The sequence below is a fragment of the Halichoerus grypus genome, chromosome 10, assembly GCF_964656455.1.
Source record: "Halichoerus grypus chromosome 10, mHalGry1.hap1.1, whole genome shotgun sequence".
Taxonomy (NCBI): Eukaryota; Metazoa; Chordata; class Mammalia; order Carnivora; family Phocidae; genus Halichoerus; species Halichoerus grypus.
The window spans coordinates 95,147,496-95,165,687 of NC_135721.1; the positions used below are offsets into that span (position 1 = coordinate 95,147,496).

Below are 18,192 nucleotides of genomic sequence, written 5' to 3' on the forward strand. Positions count from 1 at the left end.
CTCAGCAAACCTTCTCAAAGCATCGCGCGCACTGCCCCGCAACACCTCCCACTCACTTGGCAAATTCCTTGAGTCTAACATCCACAGCCATCCATCCTCTGACACACCGGTCCAGGGCACCAGCCACCTCCATGTGCTTGCGCCCAGGGATGGTTCTCAGCCACCCTGTTCAACTTCCCTGCAGCATCTGAAGGCTGACCACCTGTCCTCCTGCATGCAACATGCTCTTCCCCCGACTTCTGAGAGGCCGCACGGCTGCTTTTCCTCCTGTCATCCCCCTACCTTCTCCTTCCTTCTGCCTCCTCCATTTCCTCAGGTGAAACTCCAAATATGGGACCCTCTTCTCTTTTTACCTAGATGACGTCATCTCATCATCCTGCTGTAAACACCAGCCGACACCTCCACCCCGCACTTCTTCCCAGCGCAGGGGCTTATACCCATGGTCAACATGGTTTCTCCACGTGGCGTCTAAATGCACGTTGGAGCGGAATGTGGAATTCCTACTTCCCGGCTTCATGCTCCCCGGGCTTTCCCACCTCAGTCAACTGTACCACTCCCTGCCCGGTCAAGCTCCAAATCTGGAAATCAGTCAGGAGCACTCCTTGGCCCTCGCCTCACATCCCTCAGAACCCCACGTCCAAAATATTTCCTGAATTGTTGGCTTCTGTCCTCCGCACTGCTACCCGCCAGGCCACCTGAACAGCAGCTCTGAACTGGTGTCTGCGAGGCTACTTGATCATGTCATTCTTCTGTTTCAAGCTCTCCAGCTGCTTCCCAACATACTTGAGAAGAAAAAACAAAAGGTGCCCTTTCTCTGTAAAACCCAGTTCTTTCGCTTCGTCCAATTGTCTGTGCCCCCTCTGTGTTTCACCACACTGGCCTCCCTTCGTTTGCACATGCCAGAAGCTCTTTCCTTCTCCACAGGGCCTTTGCACTCACTATTCCTCCTGCCAAGAATACTCTTCCCTTCACTCCCTGGCTGGCCCCTTTTATCCTGCAAATGCCCGTGGAAATGTCACCTCCTCCAAGATGTCTTCCCTGCCTACTCCTTCACTTTCTATCACATGACCTTGTGTATGTTGTTTAAACTGCTGACCTGTCTGTGCTTCCCTTGTTTATTTATTTATTCATTGCTTACTAATGCCTGTTTCAGGCAGTCACTTGACAGCACTCTTCATACTTGACCCCCACCTCAGCTATCCCATTTCTCATTTTCCAGAGACTTAGAACAGATCCCCTGACAGCTGATTCGCCTTCCCTCCCTGGGGGCCCACTATTCTCCTCTCCCCACAGCACAGAGCAGCCCTCAGCTCATCTGCACAGGGTGAGACTTCCTTTAAAATCCATTTTCAGGGGCGCCTGGGTGGCTCAGTTGGTTCAGTGACTGCCTTTGGCTCAGGTCATGATCCTGGAGTTTGGGATCAAGTCCCACAACAGGCTCCTTGCTCAGCGGGAAGCCTGCTTCCCCCTCTGACCCTCTCCCCTCTCATGCTGTTTCTCACTCTTTCTTGCTCTCTCTCAAATAAATAAATAAAATCTTTAAAAGAAATCCATTTTCAGTTGCAAAACACCTCTTAAACATGGTCCTTATTGAAACCAGTGTATGTGCGGCATAAAATTAATTGGGAAAAATGAGGCTTATTCAGTGTTCATTTTGAAGGCAGAGATACTTGAGATCCAAAGGGATGCCATGTAACTTGGATGCATTTTAACAGACTCAGGAAGGGGTCACCAGGAAACAGACCCACAACATGAAATATTTCAGCTACGCTGAGTGAAGTCCAGCACTTTGTAAACAGGTAGATGGATACTCTCTAATTCCTTTAGGCCTTTTTGTTTTTTCTCCTCAAAACAAGCCCTTCCATTGCAATGTTCAAGTAAAGTTCTCTTTTGTTAGATGTCAGGGATGCCCGTGAGATGGGTGTTCTCTGCTTCTGCTGACATTTCAGGTTTGCTTGGTGGGCGCCCAGACAGGGCTCACCCAGTGGGTGCTCCAGAGGAAATACACGAGGCTCTGTGAGGCCTTGATACTAGCCAGCTGCTGTCCTCTCTGCTTTAGGGCCTGAGTGTTTGATCCAGTCCTGGCTCAATGCTTTTCAGAGTCCCAGGGATACCCCCCGCCCCTGCCCTCTCCATGCCATGAGTGTCTCCAAATGACCCCGTGATTACATGTCTACTGTCTGCCTCCTCTCTAGTCCCAGAGAGCCCAAGGTGAGGGCCGAGTTTGGTTCTGTGTTCTATTTCTGGTTCTGGAACAGCGCCTCGCATTCAGGAGGTGTTTAGGAAACAGGGGTAGAACTGGACAGATTCCACATGCAGACCTCTAAAGTCACACAGCTCTTGTCCCCCTTCTCCCCCCCCCCCAGGGACACTTCTCCACCTGCCTCTCCTGACCACAGCTCATCCACTGTCCTCCAAGGACCTGGTCTTGTGGCATGATCTGGGTTTGTTCTTTCCCTTCCCGCAAACTTCCATTTGGAACCACCTTCAACTGGCCCCTGGTTCTCCTGCCAAAGATCATTCTTTCCTGTATTGGGAAGCTTATTCCCTGTTCCTCCCCATTCTCACCCAAAGGGCATGGCTCTGCTTTCCTAACTGTGGTCCAGAACATTCAGTGCTGGTTCCAAGTGCCACACAGGTAAATATTCTCCAGGTCACGTCCCCAGGCTCTCTTTTCTCTCCCAAAGTTACAGCTTGAGGTTCAAAGAAGAAACAAGAACATCAACCTGGATCCTTTTGTTTTCTTGTCAGGCCTTCAGACTCACTGAAGACATAGTCCAAATTCCTTCCGGCGATATTGTGGGCCTTGCTGAGCTGTCATTATGGATTCAGGTTGAACATCCTTCATACTTGGTGGATCTCTGATGCTTTCTATTTTAAATGTCTTTAGGGGTAGTTATCTAACTGAAAAGCACCAAACTTATATTCACCTGCCTTTTGTTTGCTAATAGAAGCCTACGAGGTTGAGACAGCAAATGAGGACTGCTGGATCTGAAGGAGGGTGGGTCCATCTCCAGGATAAATAATGATCGGTCTAGAGTTGTAATTCTATCCCACCTGGCCACAATGGGGACCAAAGAGATATAAGGTGGAAAGGTGTTCTTCCTGTTTCCTCCTTCTTGCCTTCAATCCAAACTTGATGCCTGGGACTGCAGCAGCCCTCCTGGGACCACGAGGGAGAGGCCAAGAGAAATGCGGAGCCATCGTACACCAACAGCTGGGGTACTTGTTATGTAAGAAAAATAAACCACTGTTTCTTTAACCCACTGGAGCTGGTTTTCTGCTGTAAAAGCCTTTTGCCTGCCCTTCCCTGGCTGCTTGAGATCTGCTGCAGAATGTTGATTCAGGAGTGGTAAAGGCATCTGAGCTGTGGATGATGGGGAAGTCTTGCCCCTGTGTATTGTACTCAACAAGGCTCCTTTAGTCCTACAGAATACTCTCGTTTCAAAAGATACACAAGTGAAATTAGTTTGCTTTTGAGGATTTGGGATGAATTGGTTACCGCCCTTGAAATCGCTAAGACATGATGGAATGTTCTACAACAAGGAATGGAATTCACTTTAAAGGTATTTGTGAAGTATTGCTGTGTTTAATTGCACAGGTTGAAGAATCTGGTGTTAAAGGGAGAAATCAGAGAAGTCAGCTCCTAGACACACCCTTTCAGCAAAACAAATGCTTGTGGTTGGCAGGGTACGAAAAATACCCAGTATTTTCGGTGGACAGTGAAAAATACCTTAAAGTTCAATATATTTTGCATTTAAATGAGGAGCTGAGATCCCTGGAAGTCCCAGAGCAGTTATGGGCCAGTGGCGCAGACTTTAATCTCTCAGCCTCACTCATGTGAAGAATGTCTCCTCCGTCAGCGCATCCACATAATAACAATAATTACGTAACAGGCCAGCAGTCTGGGAATGATGTCCTGGTGCCATGAAGCCTCCCCCTTGTTCTTCCCTGCAGCTACTCCTGTGCACGAGTTAGGATTCTAACCCAGCCCAGGCTGGAACGAAACATACTTGGGAATCTGCAACTCATTCATTCATGGCCTTCCTGTCTCCTTCTCCATGTGGGAGCCTCAGTGCTCAGGCTGAGGGCCCAAGGACCTCAGACCCTGAGCCCTTCAGCGCAGGCCCAGGGTTCTAACCCAGAACCCAGGGTTCTAACCTCGTAACATCCACAGGAGATTTGGCCTTTGGAATGCAAAGGGAACAGTCTCTCCCTTTCTTGATCCACACCATCTGAAAGATCCTAAAAGACATTCTGAGGACTGAAATAGGCCTGCTTTCATCAGCAAAGCCAGGGAGGTAGAGAAAAGAGAGAGCTCTCTCTAAGAAAAACCAACAGTAAACCACCATAGCTATCCTCTTTCTTAAGGTTTTCTGTGTAAAAACAGCAGAAAAATTTCTGAGATTGACTGCAATCATAATTTGTCTTTATGGCAGTGTTGTGAGCTAAGAGCAGCAACACTGAACAACACGTAAGCATCTACTGTTTGCTAAGGCAGAGCGGTGGTTGTGCTAAGTGTGCCATCATTTGGAGTGAGAATAGTTTTGTAAGTTTTCTTGTGCTGCACTTCATCCTCAAGGACATGGAGGGAAGATGTCACCACTCTGCTTGGCGACCTTGTCCAGGCAGATCCCATGAAGAGGTTCTCCCTGACCTCTGACCTGAGGTGCTCCCAGACATCTTAATCCTTTTTAGCCTGCTGGTCCAGGCTTCTCAAAGAAGACCTTCTTGTTTTTTAATGGGTTGATATAAAGATGATGCATCTTAAAGCAAGTTCTCCTAGTGGCCTCCTCCTTGCCCCTCCTGGACAGAGGAGAGAGAGCTGGCAAAACTACACTTTAATACCTTGGCATGGTGAATCACATTTACCATCAATGGGGCAAGTTCCTCTACCATGCCCAAATTCTGAAAATCAGAGATCCTAAGACAAAGAGATGTCACTCCCACAAAGGGCTAGTGCGCATTTTGACAAAGGCTCACTCTTAGCTTTAAATAATACCACGAAAGTTGGTCTACTTACCTAGCTACACTGCCACACTCTCCCTAAGATGCTATTTCATATTTCTCTATATCTACAGATCAAATATTTGAGAAAAACGAAGCAAGAATGCACAACACACCCAATTTCTATTTCTATTCCAAAGATATCTGACTTGCTCAAAACCCACCTGAGAAATGGGGATTTGGATAGTTGACCCAAATGCAAATGTTCCCATAGACGTAACCTGGCTAAAGTTTTGTATCTATCAAAAAAAAAAAAAAAAGTCACTGATTTTTCAGAGATCTAAGATCGTCTTGAATGTCAGGCAGAACTTTAATGGGTCAAGGATAACGGAAGTGCCTCCATCTCTGGTTCCCGAGACATACATGGTATTCGGAATATGCCAACGCGGTCTGGATACGACTTGTAAAGACCAGTCAAATCCTAACCAGGGCCCAGCAAATGACTGGCTGCAGGAGGCCAGCTGAGTCAGGCCAGCTAAGTTTGTCACTAACCTGGGTGACAAAGACAGTGGGATATTAGCCTCCCAAATGGAAGGCCACCACCCCAGCCCGGGGGAAAAGGTCTCTGCTCTGTGAAAGCTAATCTAATGTCTTTGTTGAGGTCCACAGAGGGGTCCCAAGAGGTGCTGGTTGTTCCAAGCGGCCCCGACATTCCCCTTTCTTTCTAAACCCTGACTGGTCTTCCATGTATTCGGCTCCGCAACACAGCCAGGGGAAACTGGGAGGGAAAAAGAGGCACTTACCAGGAAACTTGTTCGTCATAAATGAACTGTAAAAAAAAATAAAAAGGACAGACGATTAGACACGCGCACGCACGCACGCGCACGCAAAATCCGCGCGCACACGCACACACTTTAGACTGCACGTTGTCCCCCACGTAGCCTGCTTTGCGGGGATCCGGCTGCGGCTGGCCTGCAACCAGAAGAATCTGCAGATGAACTTCCCTCTGTGCTGGTTCTGTTTCTGGCTAATGTTAGTGGAAGGAGGTGCTGTGGGCAGGCTGGGGCGGCACGCTGCGGAGGGGAGAAGCACAGGGTCATCCCTTCCTTTCTGCAACTTCTGTCCAATGGTGCAGGGGCAGAGAAGCACGACCACCCCTCTGTGCAGAGCACCATGCGCTGTCGAATTTTAGATCTGGAAGGGGATAGGGGAGCCTGGCGGGTGCTTCCAAACAGCCACTTGGGGGCCACCTGTAAGACATCTGCGCGTCTCTGGGCATTCTACAACACCTTCAAGCTTTTAGGCAAGCCCTCGGATTTCTATGTACTCAATATTTTTCTTTCGGTTGACTTGTTTCCTTAAAAGAATCGACTTTCAAAGAAAACTCTGCATCACAACCAGAATCAGAGACTCCACTCCGCTTGCCGCCCTTGTGCAGAGGGTGGGAAGTCAATGCAGTGACGACAGTGACTGCACACCCCAGCGGGGCCCCGCAGGCTGCCCATGCCCTGGGCCACGGGCCTGCTCTTTTGTTCAAGGAGATTCGCAAGGGTCAGAGGCGGCTGGAAAGAGGGACCAGTGCCAAACTGAGATCCGCCCCCCCCTTAAGCCAGAGCCCAAATCCCTTCTCACTTTGGGGGTTAAAGTGGTGTCATCCCGGCCCTTTGATTTATATGGGGAAATGGAGCCACAGAGAACACGAGGAGTTTTCCTGAGGGTGCTCATTTAGCTGCAGAGCTGGTTCTAGAACTCAGGCCTGGCTCTTAAGTCTTCTTTCCATGACACATTTCCGTGCCTCGACGGCACGCTGTTGAAAACAAGTGGAAGCTGAGGGTTGCTTCATAGCTCGCTCTTTCCACCTTCACGGGATACGACTGCTCTGGGTACGACCAGCTCTTAGCGCTTTTCTTTCGGGGCCCATGGCCCTCTGGAGACTCCAAGGCAAAAACCTCTGGGTGCAAGGAGTCATTATGGCATGGAGATTGTAAACTCAACCAAAGACGTGGGCATCGCTTCAGTCCCTGGAGATGATAATAAGCAGCAGCTGTGAGACATGCAGAGAAAACTGCACAGCTGAGCAGGTGTGGCTCTGAAGGCACCAGAGAGGACCTCTCTCCAATTATCCCAAAGCCGCAAAGAGAAGATGAGAAGAAAGGGGACCCACTTATTTACAGCTCACAGTTCCTGACAAGACATTGAAGAAGACGTTGGCTTCAGCAGCTTTGTGACTCTTGTTATCAGATTCAACAGGTTGGCATTTGGATGAAAATGTCAAATCAGAATGGGAAGAGAATTAAATAAAGGAAGCCATCCCGCGATCCAGGTTGGATGGTATGCAGTCCACCCCTGGAAGGCATTCACGGATCCTTTTGTACCACCCCCAGCTTAAAAAAAAAATCGTCAAGAAATCAGGGAAAAGAACAAATGATTTAAGTTGGAAAACGTTTCTATTAATTGAAGTTTATTTAGTATCAGTCTTGAGCATCGTGCTGGAGCAATCAATTCATGGCCACTTAAGAGAGCACGAGATACTGGTAAAGACTTTATTAAAGCGCCAATTTAATTTTCGTCTATCAGGGAAGGCAGGTGATACCCTATAATATAAAAGCAGCTTTCAGGAAGCCCTTATTCTATGCCATCTGAGTGACAGGTGGGGGCACAGATCAATGGGTCTTTAGCGATTATTTCAGTGATCATATCAACGGGGAAAAATCAGTATAGGCTGAACTGTGCAAAGGATCCCAAAATGAGAATGGAATTTACAGAGGACACAATAAATCAGGGAATAGTGGGGTCTGGACTAGATACACAATTAAGGACAGAACATCATGAGTCTGAAGCTTAGGTAGAGGCGGTGGCCAGGGAAGTCAGGGGTGGGAATGGTGTTGAGGGAGGCAGACAAGGAGAACTGCCCATGGTCTCCCTACAAATCTTAACAAATGAAGATGATCTGGAAGCCTCCATATAACTGACGCAGGGGCACCCCCTCACTGACCACTCAGAGTCAGAAGCCCTCAGCTGCCTGGTGGCTAATGAGCAAACACCGCCTGGAATTTATCTGACTTCTTCTAGAGGATTGGGAGGAAGAATGAGAGGACTCAAAAGAAGAACAGTAAAATAGAGAAAAGGAACTAGAAGTCAGGCCTTTAGGAAAATCTACATGGAAAGAGGATTGTTGGTGGTGGGAAAGGAGGGGGATGGTGAGTTATGAATGCGTCTGGGCCTTGCTGGTGGCACCTGGATGAGGCCGAGCCACTGATCATCCCCCACTCAGAAGACTGAAAATGAGGAAATTGACACTGCTCACAGGATGTTCCTTCTAGTTCCTGGACCACCCTGACGGAATGCTGGAATCACTCGGTCTGAAAAGTCCTAAAATGACAAGGACAGGCGACTTTCTCACTTGATGTTGCTGATGGTTTCAGGGAATGGATCTGTTACTTTGCTAACAGATATTTTATTTTATTCCATTTTATAGACAAATGTTGCATATCCTTCTTTATTTCCATGTTCTATCTGTGGGTAAAAGAAGACGAGACAACTGTCCCACACCTTACAGCGGCCTTAATAGGGTAGAAAACCCCCTGAAATCATTTATATAGGTACTTGTTAGAAACAAGAAATTGGGCCCCCACTTCCACCTGGTCACCACTAGGTGGTGCTCACGTCCTACCCTCTGCTTGTCCACTCTGCCAAGGCAGTGAGGGGGATTGGAAGGAAGTCAGATCAAGTCCATTTCAAGGCTCCATTAAACTTCCTGGAAAGAGGGTAAACACCTCAAGACAGAAGGCTTCCTAACGGAGTCTTCAGCCAACGTTCTGGAGGCAGGACACGTTCTGAGTTGGGGACAGGCAGGTCCCTCAACTCATGCCACCACTCAAACCCCAGGACATGCTGCAATTGAGGGACCTGCTGTGTGGCCTTTGGAACTGACTCGCCCTTATCCCAGTTGGGTTTCTGAAAACAAGTCTTGCTTGCGAAAGTAGCTCTTTGGCTTTGCTGGTTGTGTTTGGTGCTGCCCCCCGTGACCACATGCGGATGGTGCTAACTGGTATCTGGGCTCCAGATTTGCTGCACACAGCTGGTCAGGGGACCTGATCTCTGACCCCAATATGGTTCATCCAAAGCTACCTCTGGCTTCGCCCTTAAGCTTTCCACGTGTTCCACAGACAAGCTAAATGTGAACATGCAGGAGCGAATTTGAAAACAACAACAACAACAAACCACTCTTTTCCTTCAGGCCTCAGAGAAACAGTTGGGTACCATGGAAACCAGCTTTCAGCCCTGGTGTCTCCTCTAGAATTCTTCTAAGAGAGACAGGCTTACATCAGGCAGGTGAATCCCTGGATGACCAAGCGTCCCAAGGAACTGTTAAGGAAGTGGCCTGCTCAAGACGGAAGAGCAGGGAAAACACGGGCCAGGAGTCGCCCAGGTGTGTGGGTGGCAGACAGCAGGGCTGGCTTCTGAGCAGGGAGGCAGGTGGCTGTCCCCACATTGCGTGTCAGTCCATGGAGTGGCTTACTCTACACTGTAACCATGGAGCAGAAGCAGGCGCATTGAAGAACCTACAATTTCCATAGCTTGTGTTATAATCACTGGCACCATTGGAATTTTAAGCAGCGAAAGTAATAGGAGACAATCAACACCACCATTCTCTTTCAAGACACTAAAATCCTGAAAAATCCTCCCTCCCTAGCTGGAAATGGAAACTGCACTTCCCCCGACTTCACACTCAACAGCATGGAGGCTCCCTCAGGAGATGTGCCCAAATGGGAGTTCTGACTTCCTCAGCTCTGGGGACTGGGGGTGCATATGGCGTTCCTTCTGAGGAGAGGAATCCAATGGAATGCACTGGAAAGCTGCTGTTAAGCACCAGTATGGTTTACACTTGAAAGTTAAACACAAGTTTCGACCTCAGGATCTCTAGCCAGCCCACGACAGTGGTGGGGGCTGCAGGACGGTAGGAGATAAGGACTACCTCAAGGCAGGGCTTGAGCAGAGCTGGTCACCTCACATAAATATGAAGAGGCAGGTTATGGGATGAAGGAAAGCAGATACGGGGATGGATTTAGGATACAGGGGAGGATAGTTGCCAAACCCAAAGGGCTATATTTGCTGAGCAGTGCGAAACCAAACACAGGCATATAACTGAAACTTCCAAGTCATTTTCCTTGTGAGAGAGAAGAGGGTCCTCTGTGCATACCACAGTCTGCCTGACCCACGTCCCTGCTCCAGGACCAAGCGCAAGGAAGACCCAGCTTCCTGGTACACCCCAGCAGCCTTTAGAGCATGCTCTTCTTCCTCTGAGTGGCAGGGATGAGGACACAGGTGACCCTTTGTATGACCACAGCTGACTTGTTTAAGGAACTTAAAAAATTCTCACATTCATTCCCTCTGAGAATCTTCTAGCTACCGTGGTTAGTTCTCGCTTTCCCAGAAGGAGAGCTGAGATATAACAAGGGGTACCATGAATGTTGCTGAATCAGAGAGAAGAGGCTAACTCCCTGCAAGGAAGGGGTCTAAGAAGGGAGGGTGGTGAGCCAGAGGGGCAGGGCCCTGGATGGAGGCCAGTGTGGAGGCGGGGATGGGGGGTGGGGAAGGACAGTCATCAACTACTGTGAGATAGATGTCTTTTCTCTCATGGATAGGGTGACATAAGAAGATTCTGGATCATTTACGATCAGCGGTCTTAAGGAAAGAGGAATCAGGAGGGGGAAAGCAGAAGCTATTCCCTTCAGTCTAAACATGTGAAGTAAGTGCAGCAGGCATGCCTCTCAAATGGTGGTCTGCACAGCAGGTGAGGGTAAATCAGCATGATTTCAAAGATGAAGAGGCAGATTTTACTGGAGGGGAAATCCGAATTCTTTGCCAGGGCCGGGGGGTGGGGGAGGGTGGAGATGTACCATTTTAGACACCTGCTCTGGTAAACCTGAGCTATTGCAGCTCCCTGACCCTGGGCAAATCCCTGAATTTCTGGGGCCTCAGTTTTGCCATCTATAAAATGGGACTCATGTAATTAGCTAGCTTGCAGAGTCGTGAGTATTAAACTGGAAATTCTTCATGGACAGACCCAGCATCGTACCCAGGCCTGTGGTAAGTATCGAGTGTATGCTGGTTAAAACTCGGGGATGCCTGTGAGAATGTGCATATATTTTCTCCGGATGGATCTGCTCTCTACAACTGTGCTATCTGGTATGGTGTGCACTAGCCACACGTGGTTACATAAATTTCAATTAAATTAAAATTCAGTTCCTTGGTTTCATTCCCTGTATTTCAAGAGCTCAATAGCCACATGTGCCCAGTGGCTACACCACTGGATGGTGCCGCCCAGGCCACCTCTGGCAGCTGGGCCAGCTAAGTTGTCTCTCTCTGTCCCCGCAAAAGGACTTCAAGAGGGGGGGCTGCGATCAGCCCCCTGGAGGAAGACAGGGAAGCGTTACCTCGGAGGGGCCTCGCAGCTGTGCCCATGCTCAGGGGGCCCCGAGGGCCCCCAACTGGTGCCAGTGGCCCACCTGGCCCCTCTCTGGGTAGGCAGCACTCCTGACTCTGGATCTGTGAGCCAGTTCAGCGATCTAAACCTGTCTCCCGAGGCCTATCCACTCCCCCAGGAGGTTTCCCTTCTCTTACTGCTCACAGTCCCCCGTCTCGAAGCAGAGATGGAGAGTAAAAATAAAGTATTCCTTTTTAGGGCAGCTGTTAGATGGAGGATGTAATGAATCATTTGCATTTATGTAAATTACATGATTATGTAAATTACAGTAACATTTCAATAAAAGAGGCTGTGCGGCCTGCTGGAATTTGGAGAAAGGGTAGGGCTAGGCAGAGCTGCCTGTGGTGGTGGACATCGGTCGGGGGTGGGTCACTCGAATGGGAGAGAAGCAGCAAGAGGGTCTGTAAGGATGGGCAGACTATCTGCTGGGTAGATGCACACAAGGACATGCTGCAAAGAACCCAGAACGCTTTCAGGACCTAAAAGGTGACACTTGTCTTGCAGAGAGAGACTCCAGTCATGGGGTGAGTCTGCTGGACCTCGTCCAGCTTCCCCAGGGCCTGAGGCTTCGCTGTACAGGATGTCGCCAGGGCTAAAGGGGGGACGCCTGATGGGGCAGGAAGGGCAGAGAGACACACACTGCATGTTTTTGATATCATAACTGCTTTCGACAGTAACACGTTCCTAATTTCTTCTGCTTTCTCCCTGAAAGACAACACCAAACCCACCAGAAAATAGCACAGAGCCAAGGTAGGTAAAACCCAAATGCCCAAGGGAACGAGTCTCTTGTCTCTAAGTTACCAGTCTTAAGCTCTGTTGTTTTCGGTGTGTGTTTGCCCTCTGGTCTTCTCCAGCTCAAACCTGCTTCAGACCCAGGTAATCGCAACTGTCCGCACACTCCTGGCCCAGCAGTATGAGCATCCCTCCCATAGCTCTCTCCCCTGTTCTCTGGGTCCTCCGGCCCCATGGTTCATCCTTGGGGCTCCTCTGCATGGGGTTGAAGGGGCTGTAGGGGCTCTCACAGGGTTGTACAAAGAAGCGACATCTGGTCCCACTTAGGTGATTCTCATGCACCCACTTAGTCCGGACTTGCCCTCTAGGTGAACAAGCTCTTTACTGCATCACCTCCGGAGACTGGGAGTTCTGTCTCCTAAACATTTCAGAACCATAAAAAGGGCAAGAGGGTAAAAAAAACAAAAAACAACCCCCCCCCAAAACCAAACCCTAATAGTTAAAATAAATTGTACAGATGGTTGGTAATTCTTTGTGGATAGGAGGAAGGTGTTTAAATACAGGAATTTTAAGTGCCCACTGCAGGGTCCTATTAGAGAAGCCTAATATTCTATAAAGAAGGCCAGAAGAAAAGTGATTTTCTTAACATTTGGGGAAAATGCAGAAAGAGGAGAATAGAACACCCTGACAAAGACAAGTAGCAGCCTGGGGACGCTGAGATCTGGGGACGTTGAGAAATGCACTTCGCTAAATGTTGTGCTTCTGTGTGGAACACTGTTCTACTCCTCACCCCGGTTTTAGGTATCATGTGAAAATGACCCTGAGAATGAACAGCAGCCAGCAATCCAGACAAACAAGCTGCCATGATGCCTTGTGTTGGAGAATCTCAACATTTCCTCCGGAAGTGATCATCACCACACAGCAGGTGACTATCCCAAGGAAATGGTGTCCAACTGTATTTGCAGTTGAGTTTCTGGAAGTGAGTGTGGTGCATCGGAATCCCCTGAGGGGCAGGGCAGAGCTGGCTCAAGTGGAACTTCGTGCGTCCTACCCCAGAACTTACTGGATTGAGATCTCTGGGTTGCACTTTTTACATAAGCATGCTTGGTGTTCCCAGGGCATATAGAAGCTGGCGGAACATGGGTAAAAATAAGAAGAACCAAGACCGAACCCTGAGGACTCAAGCTTTATCTCTGCCATTACTTCCTAACAGTGGAGAAATGTAATTTTTCTCAAAATCAGAAAACTCCAGCCTTCACAGCTAGGCTGTAAATACACAGTCCAAATCTGCAGGTAACAGCAAAGAGTCACTGGCTTTTGCATCTTGTTGCCATCTGGGGAAATACAGAGCTGCGGCAGCCTGGGTGTCTGGCTGGCTCAGCTCTGTGATTCACGGGCCACACGTGGGGCAGAGGACAGCTTTGCTTAAGACCCCACTTGGGTGAGCATCACCTGCAGCCCAAAGAAGCAAAACTCTTTACTTCCTCACACATCATTAGCAACAATTACATTTTTTTTTTAAATCCTGGGCATATTCAGATAAATCCGACCCAAGACAAGTTATTTCACACAGAGTCCAAGAGGCATCTGTGCTGAAAACAGAGAAAGAAGCCAGTGTGGGCAATTCACTGTTGGGAGTGGACATGCTGAGTCCATGTGCTAGGGAGATCTCTGCCTTCCGCCTCATTACCTTTTCTTTCTGGGAATGGTCATCTCATTCCAGAATTCAGTAAAACAGAGAGTTGCATCCATTTATGCCATCCCCAAGCCATGCCTTTTGAAACAGTAACTTCCAAAGCCATCCTAAATTACCCTAAAGGCAGGAGAGCAGAGAGTGCATGTGATCAACGTGGGCTCCCACGTCGCAGGACAAAGCTCGCTGCAACAGGTGTTTGAGAATTCTGTGTGAACAGAAGAGTCTTCTAGATTTGGGGTGATCATACCTTACCCATTACCATTACCTACAGGTAGTAATTGAGAATGAGAACATAGAATCCAGGCGTGTTCTTAAGTCTACCAACCGGAAGTTCGACAGAGGAGGCATATCTTCAGTTCCAACATGGTGGATCTGTATGCTCTGCTGCTTGGGCAGGTCTTGACCCTTCTGATTATCAATGGCCCCTAGAATGAGGGGACTGTGGTTGCATACCCAAGATCTTCACTGTCAGGAACTGCTGTTGGCTGAAATATCTACAGGTTCCTTGTAGAAAGTCTTGTATTAAACATCACTTTCAACTTATTTGTATAGATATTGACAAATAACCTACAGGCAAGTACTTGGTAAATAGGGGAGTAAACACTTCAGATATTCCTGTTTTGTAGGTAAGAAAACTATGACTTGAGGAGACTGATTTTTCCAAGGTCATTAGAGCTAGCCAGAAGGGAGGGGGCCACGATTAGGAGTCAGATGTCCTAACTCCCATTTCAGTGTCTTTCCGATTCACCACCCTTCTTCTGGATGACTCGGCTTGCCAAGCTGAGGGGTTTGGAATCGTCCCCACAGGTGACATGGAGCCACAAGCATGTTCTTTGTAGAGTTACGACTTGGACAACTCTGAGAACTCACCTCGGGGTAGAAGGGGGTGGGGTGGGTGGCAGCAATGCTTCTCGTCGTCATACTGACACGCGACAGGCTGTGTCAGTTCAGGCCAAAGACATAAAAAGCCTCAACTAAAATGGGCTATGAAGGGACACACTGGAGAGATTTTTACAAGATGAAAATCTACAATGAAGCCAAATTAGGAAGGTGGAATTGGGGGAAAGGTCAACTTAATATCATCCGCAGGTTGGGTGGCTAGGAGAGAAAAGGGGGTTGAAATACAGAAAGAGGGTCCAGTCTTGGGGAAGTCACAGTAAGTTTAGAGACACACTGAGTTTGGGATAGGAAGATGTCCAGTAGAGAGGGGCTTCTCTGTGACTGGAGCTCAGGGGGATGCCATTGCCAAGAATACAGTGTGGATGTGTCCACCACAAAGGTGGTAATGGCCATGGGCGCTGTCCTGGGAGAGCATGTGGAGAGGGGGAAGTAAGGTCCAAACCCAGGGACACTGATGCTGAAGAGAGTTCCAGAGGAGCCCGTGAGAAAGTGAGAGGGAATGGTCAGGGAGTCACAGGAAAATAGCAGAGGACTCTCATGGAACCAGATAACCAGAGTCAACCTTCCTGTTCTGAGCACCAAACTATCACTCTGGGGTTCTGGGTGATCAAAGCAGCCGGAAGAAAGAGAAGCCACCTCCGTGCATAGACATCCATTTGCTCATTCGTCACCAGAGACCTTGAACTTGCTCCATGCAGAGGAGCTGCACATAATCCCGAGGGGTGAGAAGGAGGAGTTAAGAGTCAAATGGCAAGGGGACTCAAGTGAGGGGTGCGTCACACACTTACCACGATGAGTGCCACCACAGACAGCGTGTAGTAGATTGAATCCCTCAGCAGGCACCAGGAGGAAAGAGCCACAACCTGAAGGAAAAGGGCAAAAGACAGTAAGAAACAGGATATTTGATGGTGCAAAGGAGAAAGCATGGCTCCTGGTGGCTCTGGCCAGTGACAAACCGAGAACCCAACTTAGTATTTCTGTCTCCTGTGCTAGTCCCAGTCAATCAGCCTGCTGATACGAATTTACTGAAGGTCTTTGGGCATATTAGTCTGGATCTTCTGAGAAAGGCAGATTCCAAGATGGGATTAAACCTGCAACAGTTTTGTGAGGGGAAGACACTCATGAGAGGAAATGGGGAGGGAGCCAGGGGGGAAGGTAGGAGTGCCACCCAACCACGCCTTGGGTCTGACCCCTGTGAAGGAGGGATAGAAGTTTGGGTGGACGTGTCCCAGGCTGTTGGGCAGCATGAGGAAGGCTCAGCAAAGTGGAATCAAAGACCTGTGTCTCCCAGGAACCCACCAGCCTTAGCATCCCTCATGCCAAGGGGATGGAGGAGTGACCTACCCTGTGTCCTTGTCAAGGCTCTCATGTCTGCTGCAGCTCAGGCTCATGGAATGAGCCCCAGGGCTGGGCAGCCGCTGCCCTTCACAAGGGGCTGGGACAAGCCCAGTCTGCCGCCCTCTTCTCTCCCCTCTATTACATGTCTGTCCTTGTCGGCAACTGACTCCTTGTTTCGTCAGAATTTTTAAAACATTGATTTGCATATTTATCTGGAGAAAATGTTATTCTTAGCAGTTGGGCAATGTCCCTTTAAGGATATGATGGCTCTGCTGTGATGAGGCTAGGAGGCACACGGCCAGAGGCTACGACAGCCCTGGCCTGCTGTGTCCAGACTTCCTGCAGGAGAAGGAGGCCCCTGGGTGAGACAAAGGAGGGCAACGAGCAGGGCTGGGCCATGGGGAGGAGAGGCAGCTGGCAAATGGGGAGCTGCAGACGCCAGGTTAAGATCCCTGTTCTGGAGGAAAAGTCATTTCTCCTTGGTAAGTCCTCCCAAATCTCCTTTTGAGGGATACCTGCTATTTTTTCTTTGCTTTGTGGAGTGGGTCCATTTTGGCAGACTCTCAAAAAGAAGGGTGGAAGAGTCTGCAGAATGGGGTTGGAAGTGCTTCCTGGCTGTCGCCCAGAACTCCTTCCTACCTCCCAAGACAAGTGTCAACCACCCCTCGGCCACAGGACCTGTCTAGTTGCCTTTGCCCTTGGCCTCATAAGTGAAGAAGGACACAGCAAATGTCAGCTGTCGGCTGGGCCAATGACAGCCACATGCTGTACCAAAGACAATAGGAAAAAGGGATTCGGGGACAAGACAACATTTGGAGCCTTTTTCTCCCTGATGACTGTATCTGTCTATAAAGAAAAGATCAGGCAAAGTCAAACCAGAAAAGGCTTTCTGGATTCAAATAACATGAAAGATAGGACTTAAATAGAACCATAAATGAGTAATGAGGTCTCCTTCTATGAACACATTCTTCCACTTATTATAGGGACACTTAGGTATTTTTCTGTTGCTGATTTTGCCTTATTAGGTCTTGTATTTGCAGATCTAAGTTATGGATGATGGGGTTGTCCAGAAGAGAGCTCATGCCACAGAAATCACTTTAGAACGAATGTAAAGTATTCTTTGCCCTCTTATCATGCTCTCTCCTTGTACTGTATGCTCTTAGAATCCGTGGTCATCTATGGAATAGCTTACATTGGACTGTAACTGTCCATTTTCCAGCAGGTCATAAAAGGTTGTGAATATTTATTCAGTGTCTGATGATTAGGAAAATGGACTTAAAACATGTGGCAAACATCAATTCTGAATTTCCTTAAAAAAATCACTTGGGCTTTTGGTTAAAGATAACAGACTGGAAACATACCATGACCTTTGCTCTTTCTTGTTATACCAGAACAAGATAATAGTAAAGGGGTTCTTTTTTTTTTTTTAATTTTTTGTTACGTTAATCACCATACATTACTTTTTTTTTTTTACAAGGCATAAACCCCTAAGGAAAAGAGAGTGTATGAGCTGATCAAAGATCTTATTTATTTGTCAGAGAGGGAGAGAGAGAGTGTATGCATGAGCGAGCACAAGCAGGGGGAGTGGCAGGCAGAGGGAGAAGTCTGAGCAAGGAGCCCGACGTGGGACTTGATCCCAGGACACTGGGATCATGATCTGAGCCGAAGGCAGACGCATAACCAGCTGAACCACTCAGGCATCCCAGATGCTGGAAAGCAGAAGAACGATGGTCTACTCAGCTGGCAGTGGGCAAAGCTCTAGAAGTAGGGGTGAAGGAGGGTCTGAAGATAGGATCACTGAAAGAGTATTTGAAAGTGTAATCCACAAATTATCTCCCTCACTTCAAGCAGACCAGTGACTGTACCTCCCTCACCTTAACAGAAACAGGAAACCTGGCACTTGTAGACAGAATTTCCAGAAAACAGGAGAGAGAAAATAATCGAATAAATAATTTTTAAGAAATACCCAGAAGTTAAGGATGTGCATTTTCTGAGTAAAACAGCCTCCTGAGTGTTCAGCACAATGGACCAAAAAAAAAAAAAAAAAATACACTGAAGCATATCATTATGAATTTTCAGAATACTGGCA

The 18,192-nt window shown here is 48.3% G+C and overlaps 1 protein-coding gene and 1 long non-coding RNA gene across 4 annotated transcripts in view; one reads left to right on the forward strand and one right to left on the reverse strand.

Annotated features, from left to right (window-relative positions):
* The window catches only part of SLC24A3 (solute carrier family 24 member 3), a 487,300-nt gene that overhangs the window by 51,346 nt on the left and 417,762 nt on the right, over nt 1-18,192 (reverse strand). For all 3 annotated transcript variants that reach the window (XM_078056870.1, XM_078056869.1, XM_078056871.1), the window contains exons 7-8: nt 15,554-15,628; nt 5,751-5,776 (exon numbers count right to left, since the gene is read on the reverse strand). In XM_078056870.1, the coding sequence (XP_077912996.1) occupies nt 5,751-5,776; nt 15,554-15,628 (101 nt within the window). The remainder of the gene's footprint in view (nt 1-5,750; nt 5,777-15,553; nt 15,629-18,192) is intronic.
* On the forward strand, nt 11,754-13,709 carry LOC118531375 (uncharacterized). Its single transcript, XR_004915143.2, has 4 exons — nt 11,754-11,961; nt 12,150-12,187; nt 12,971-13,094; nt 13,287-13,709. It is a non-coding gene; the product is annotated as an uncharacterized LOC118531375 (long non-coding RNA).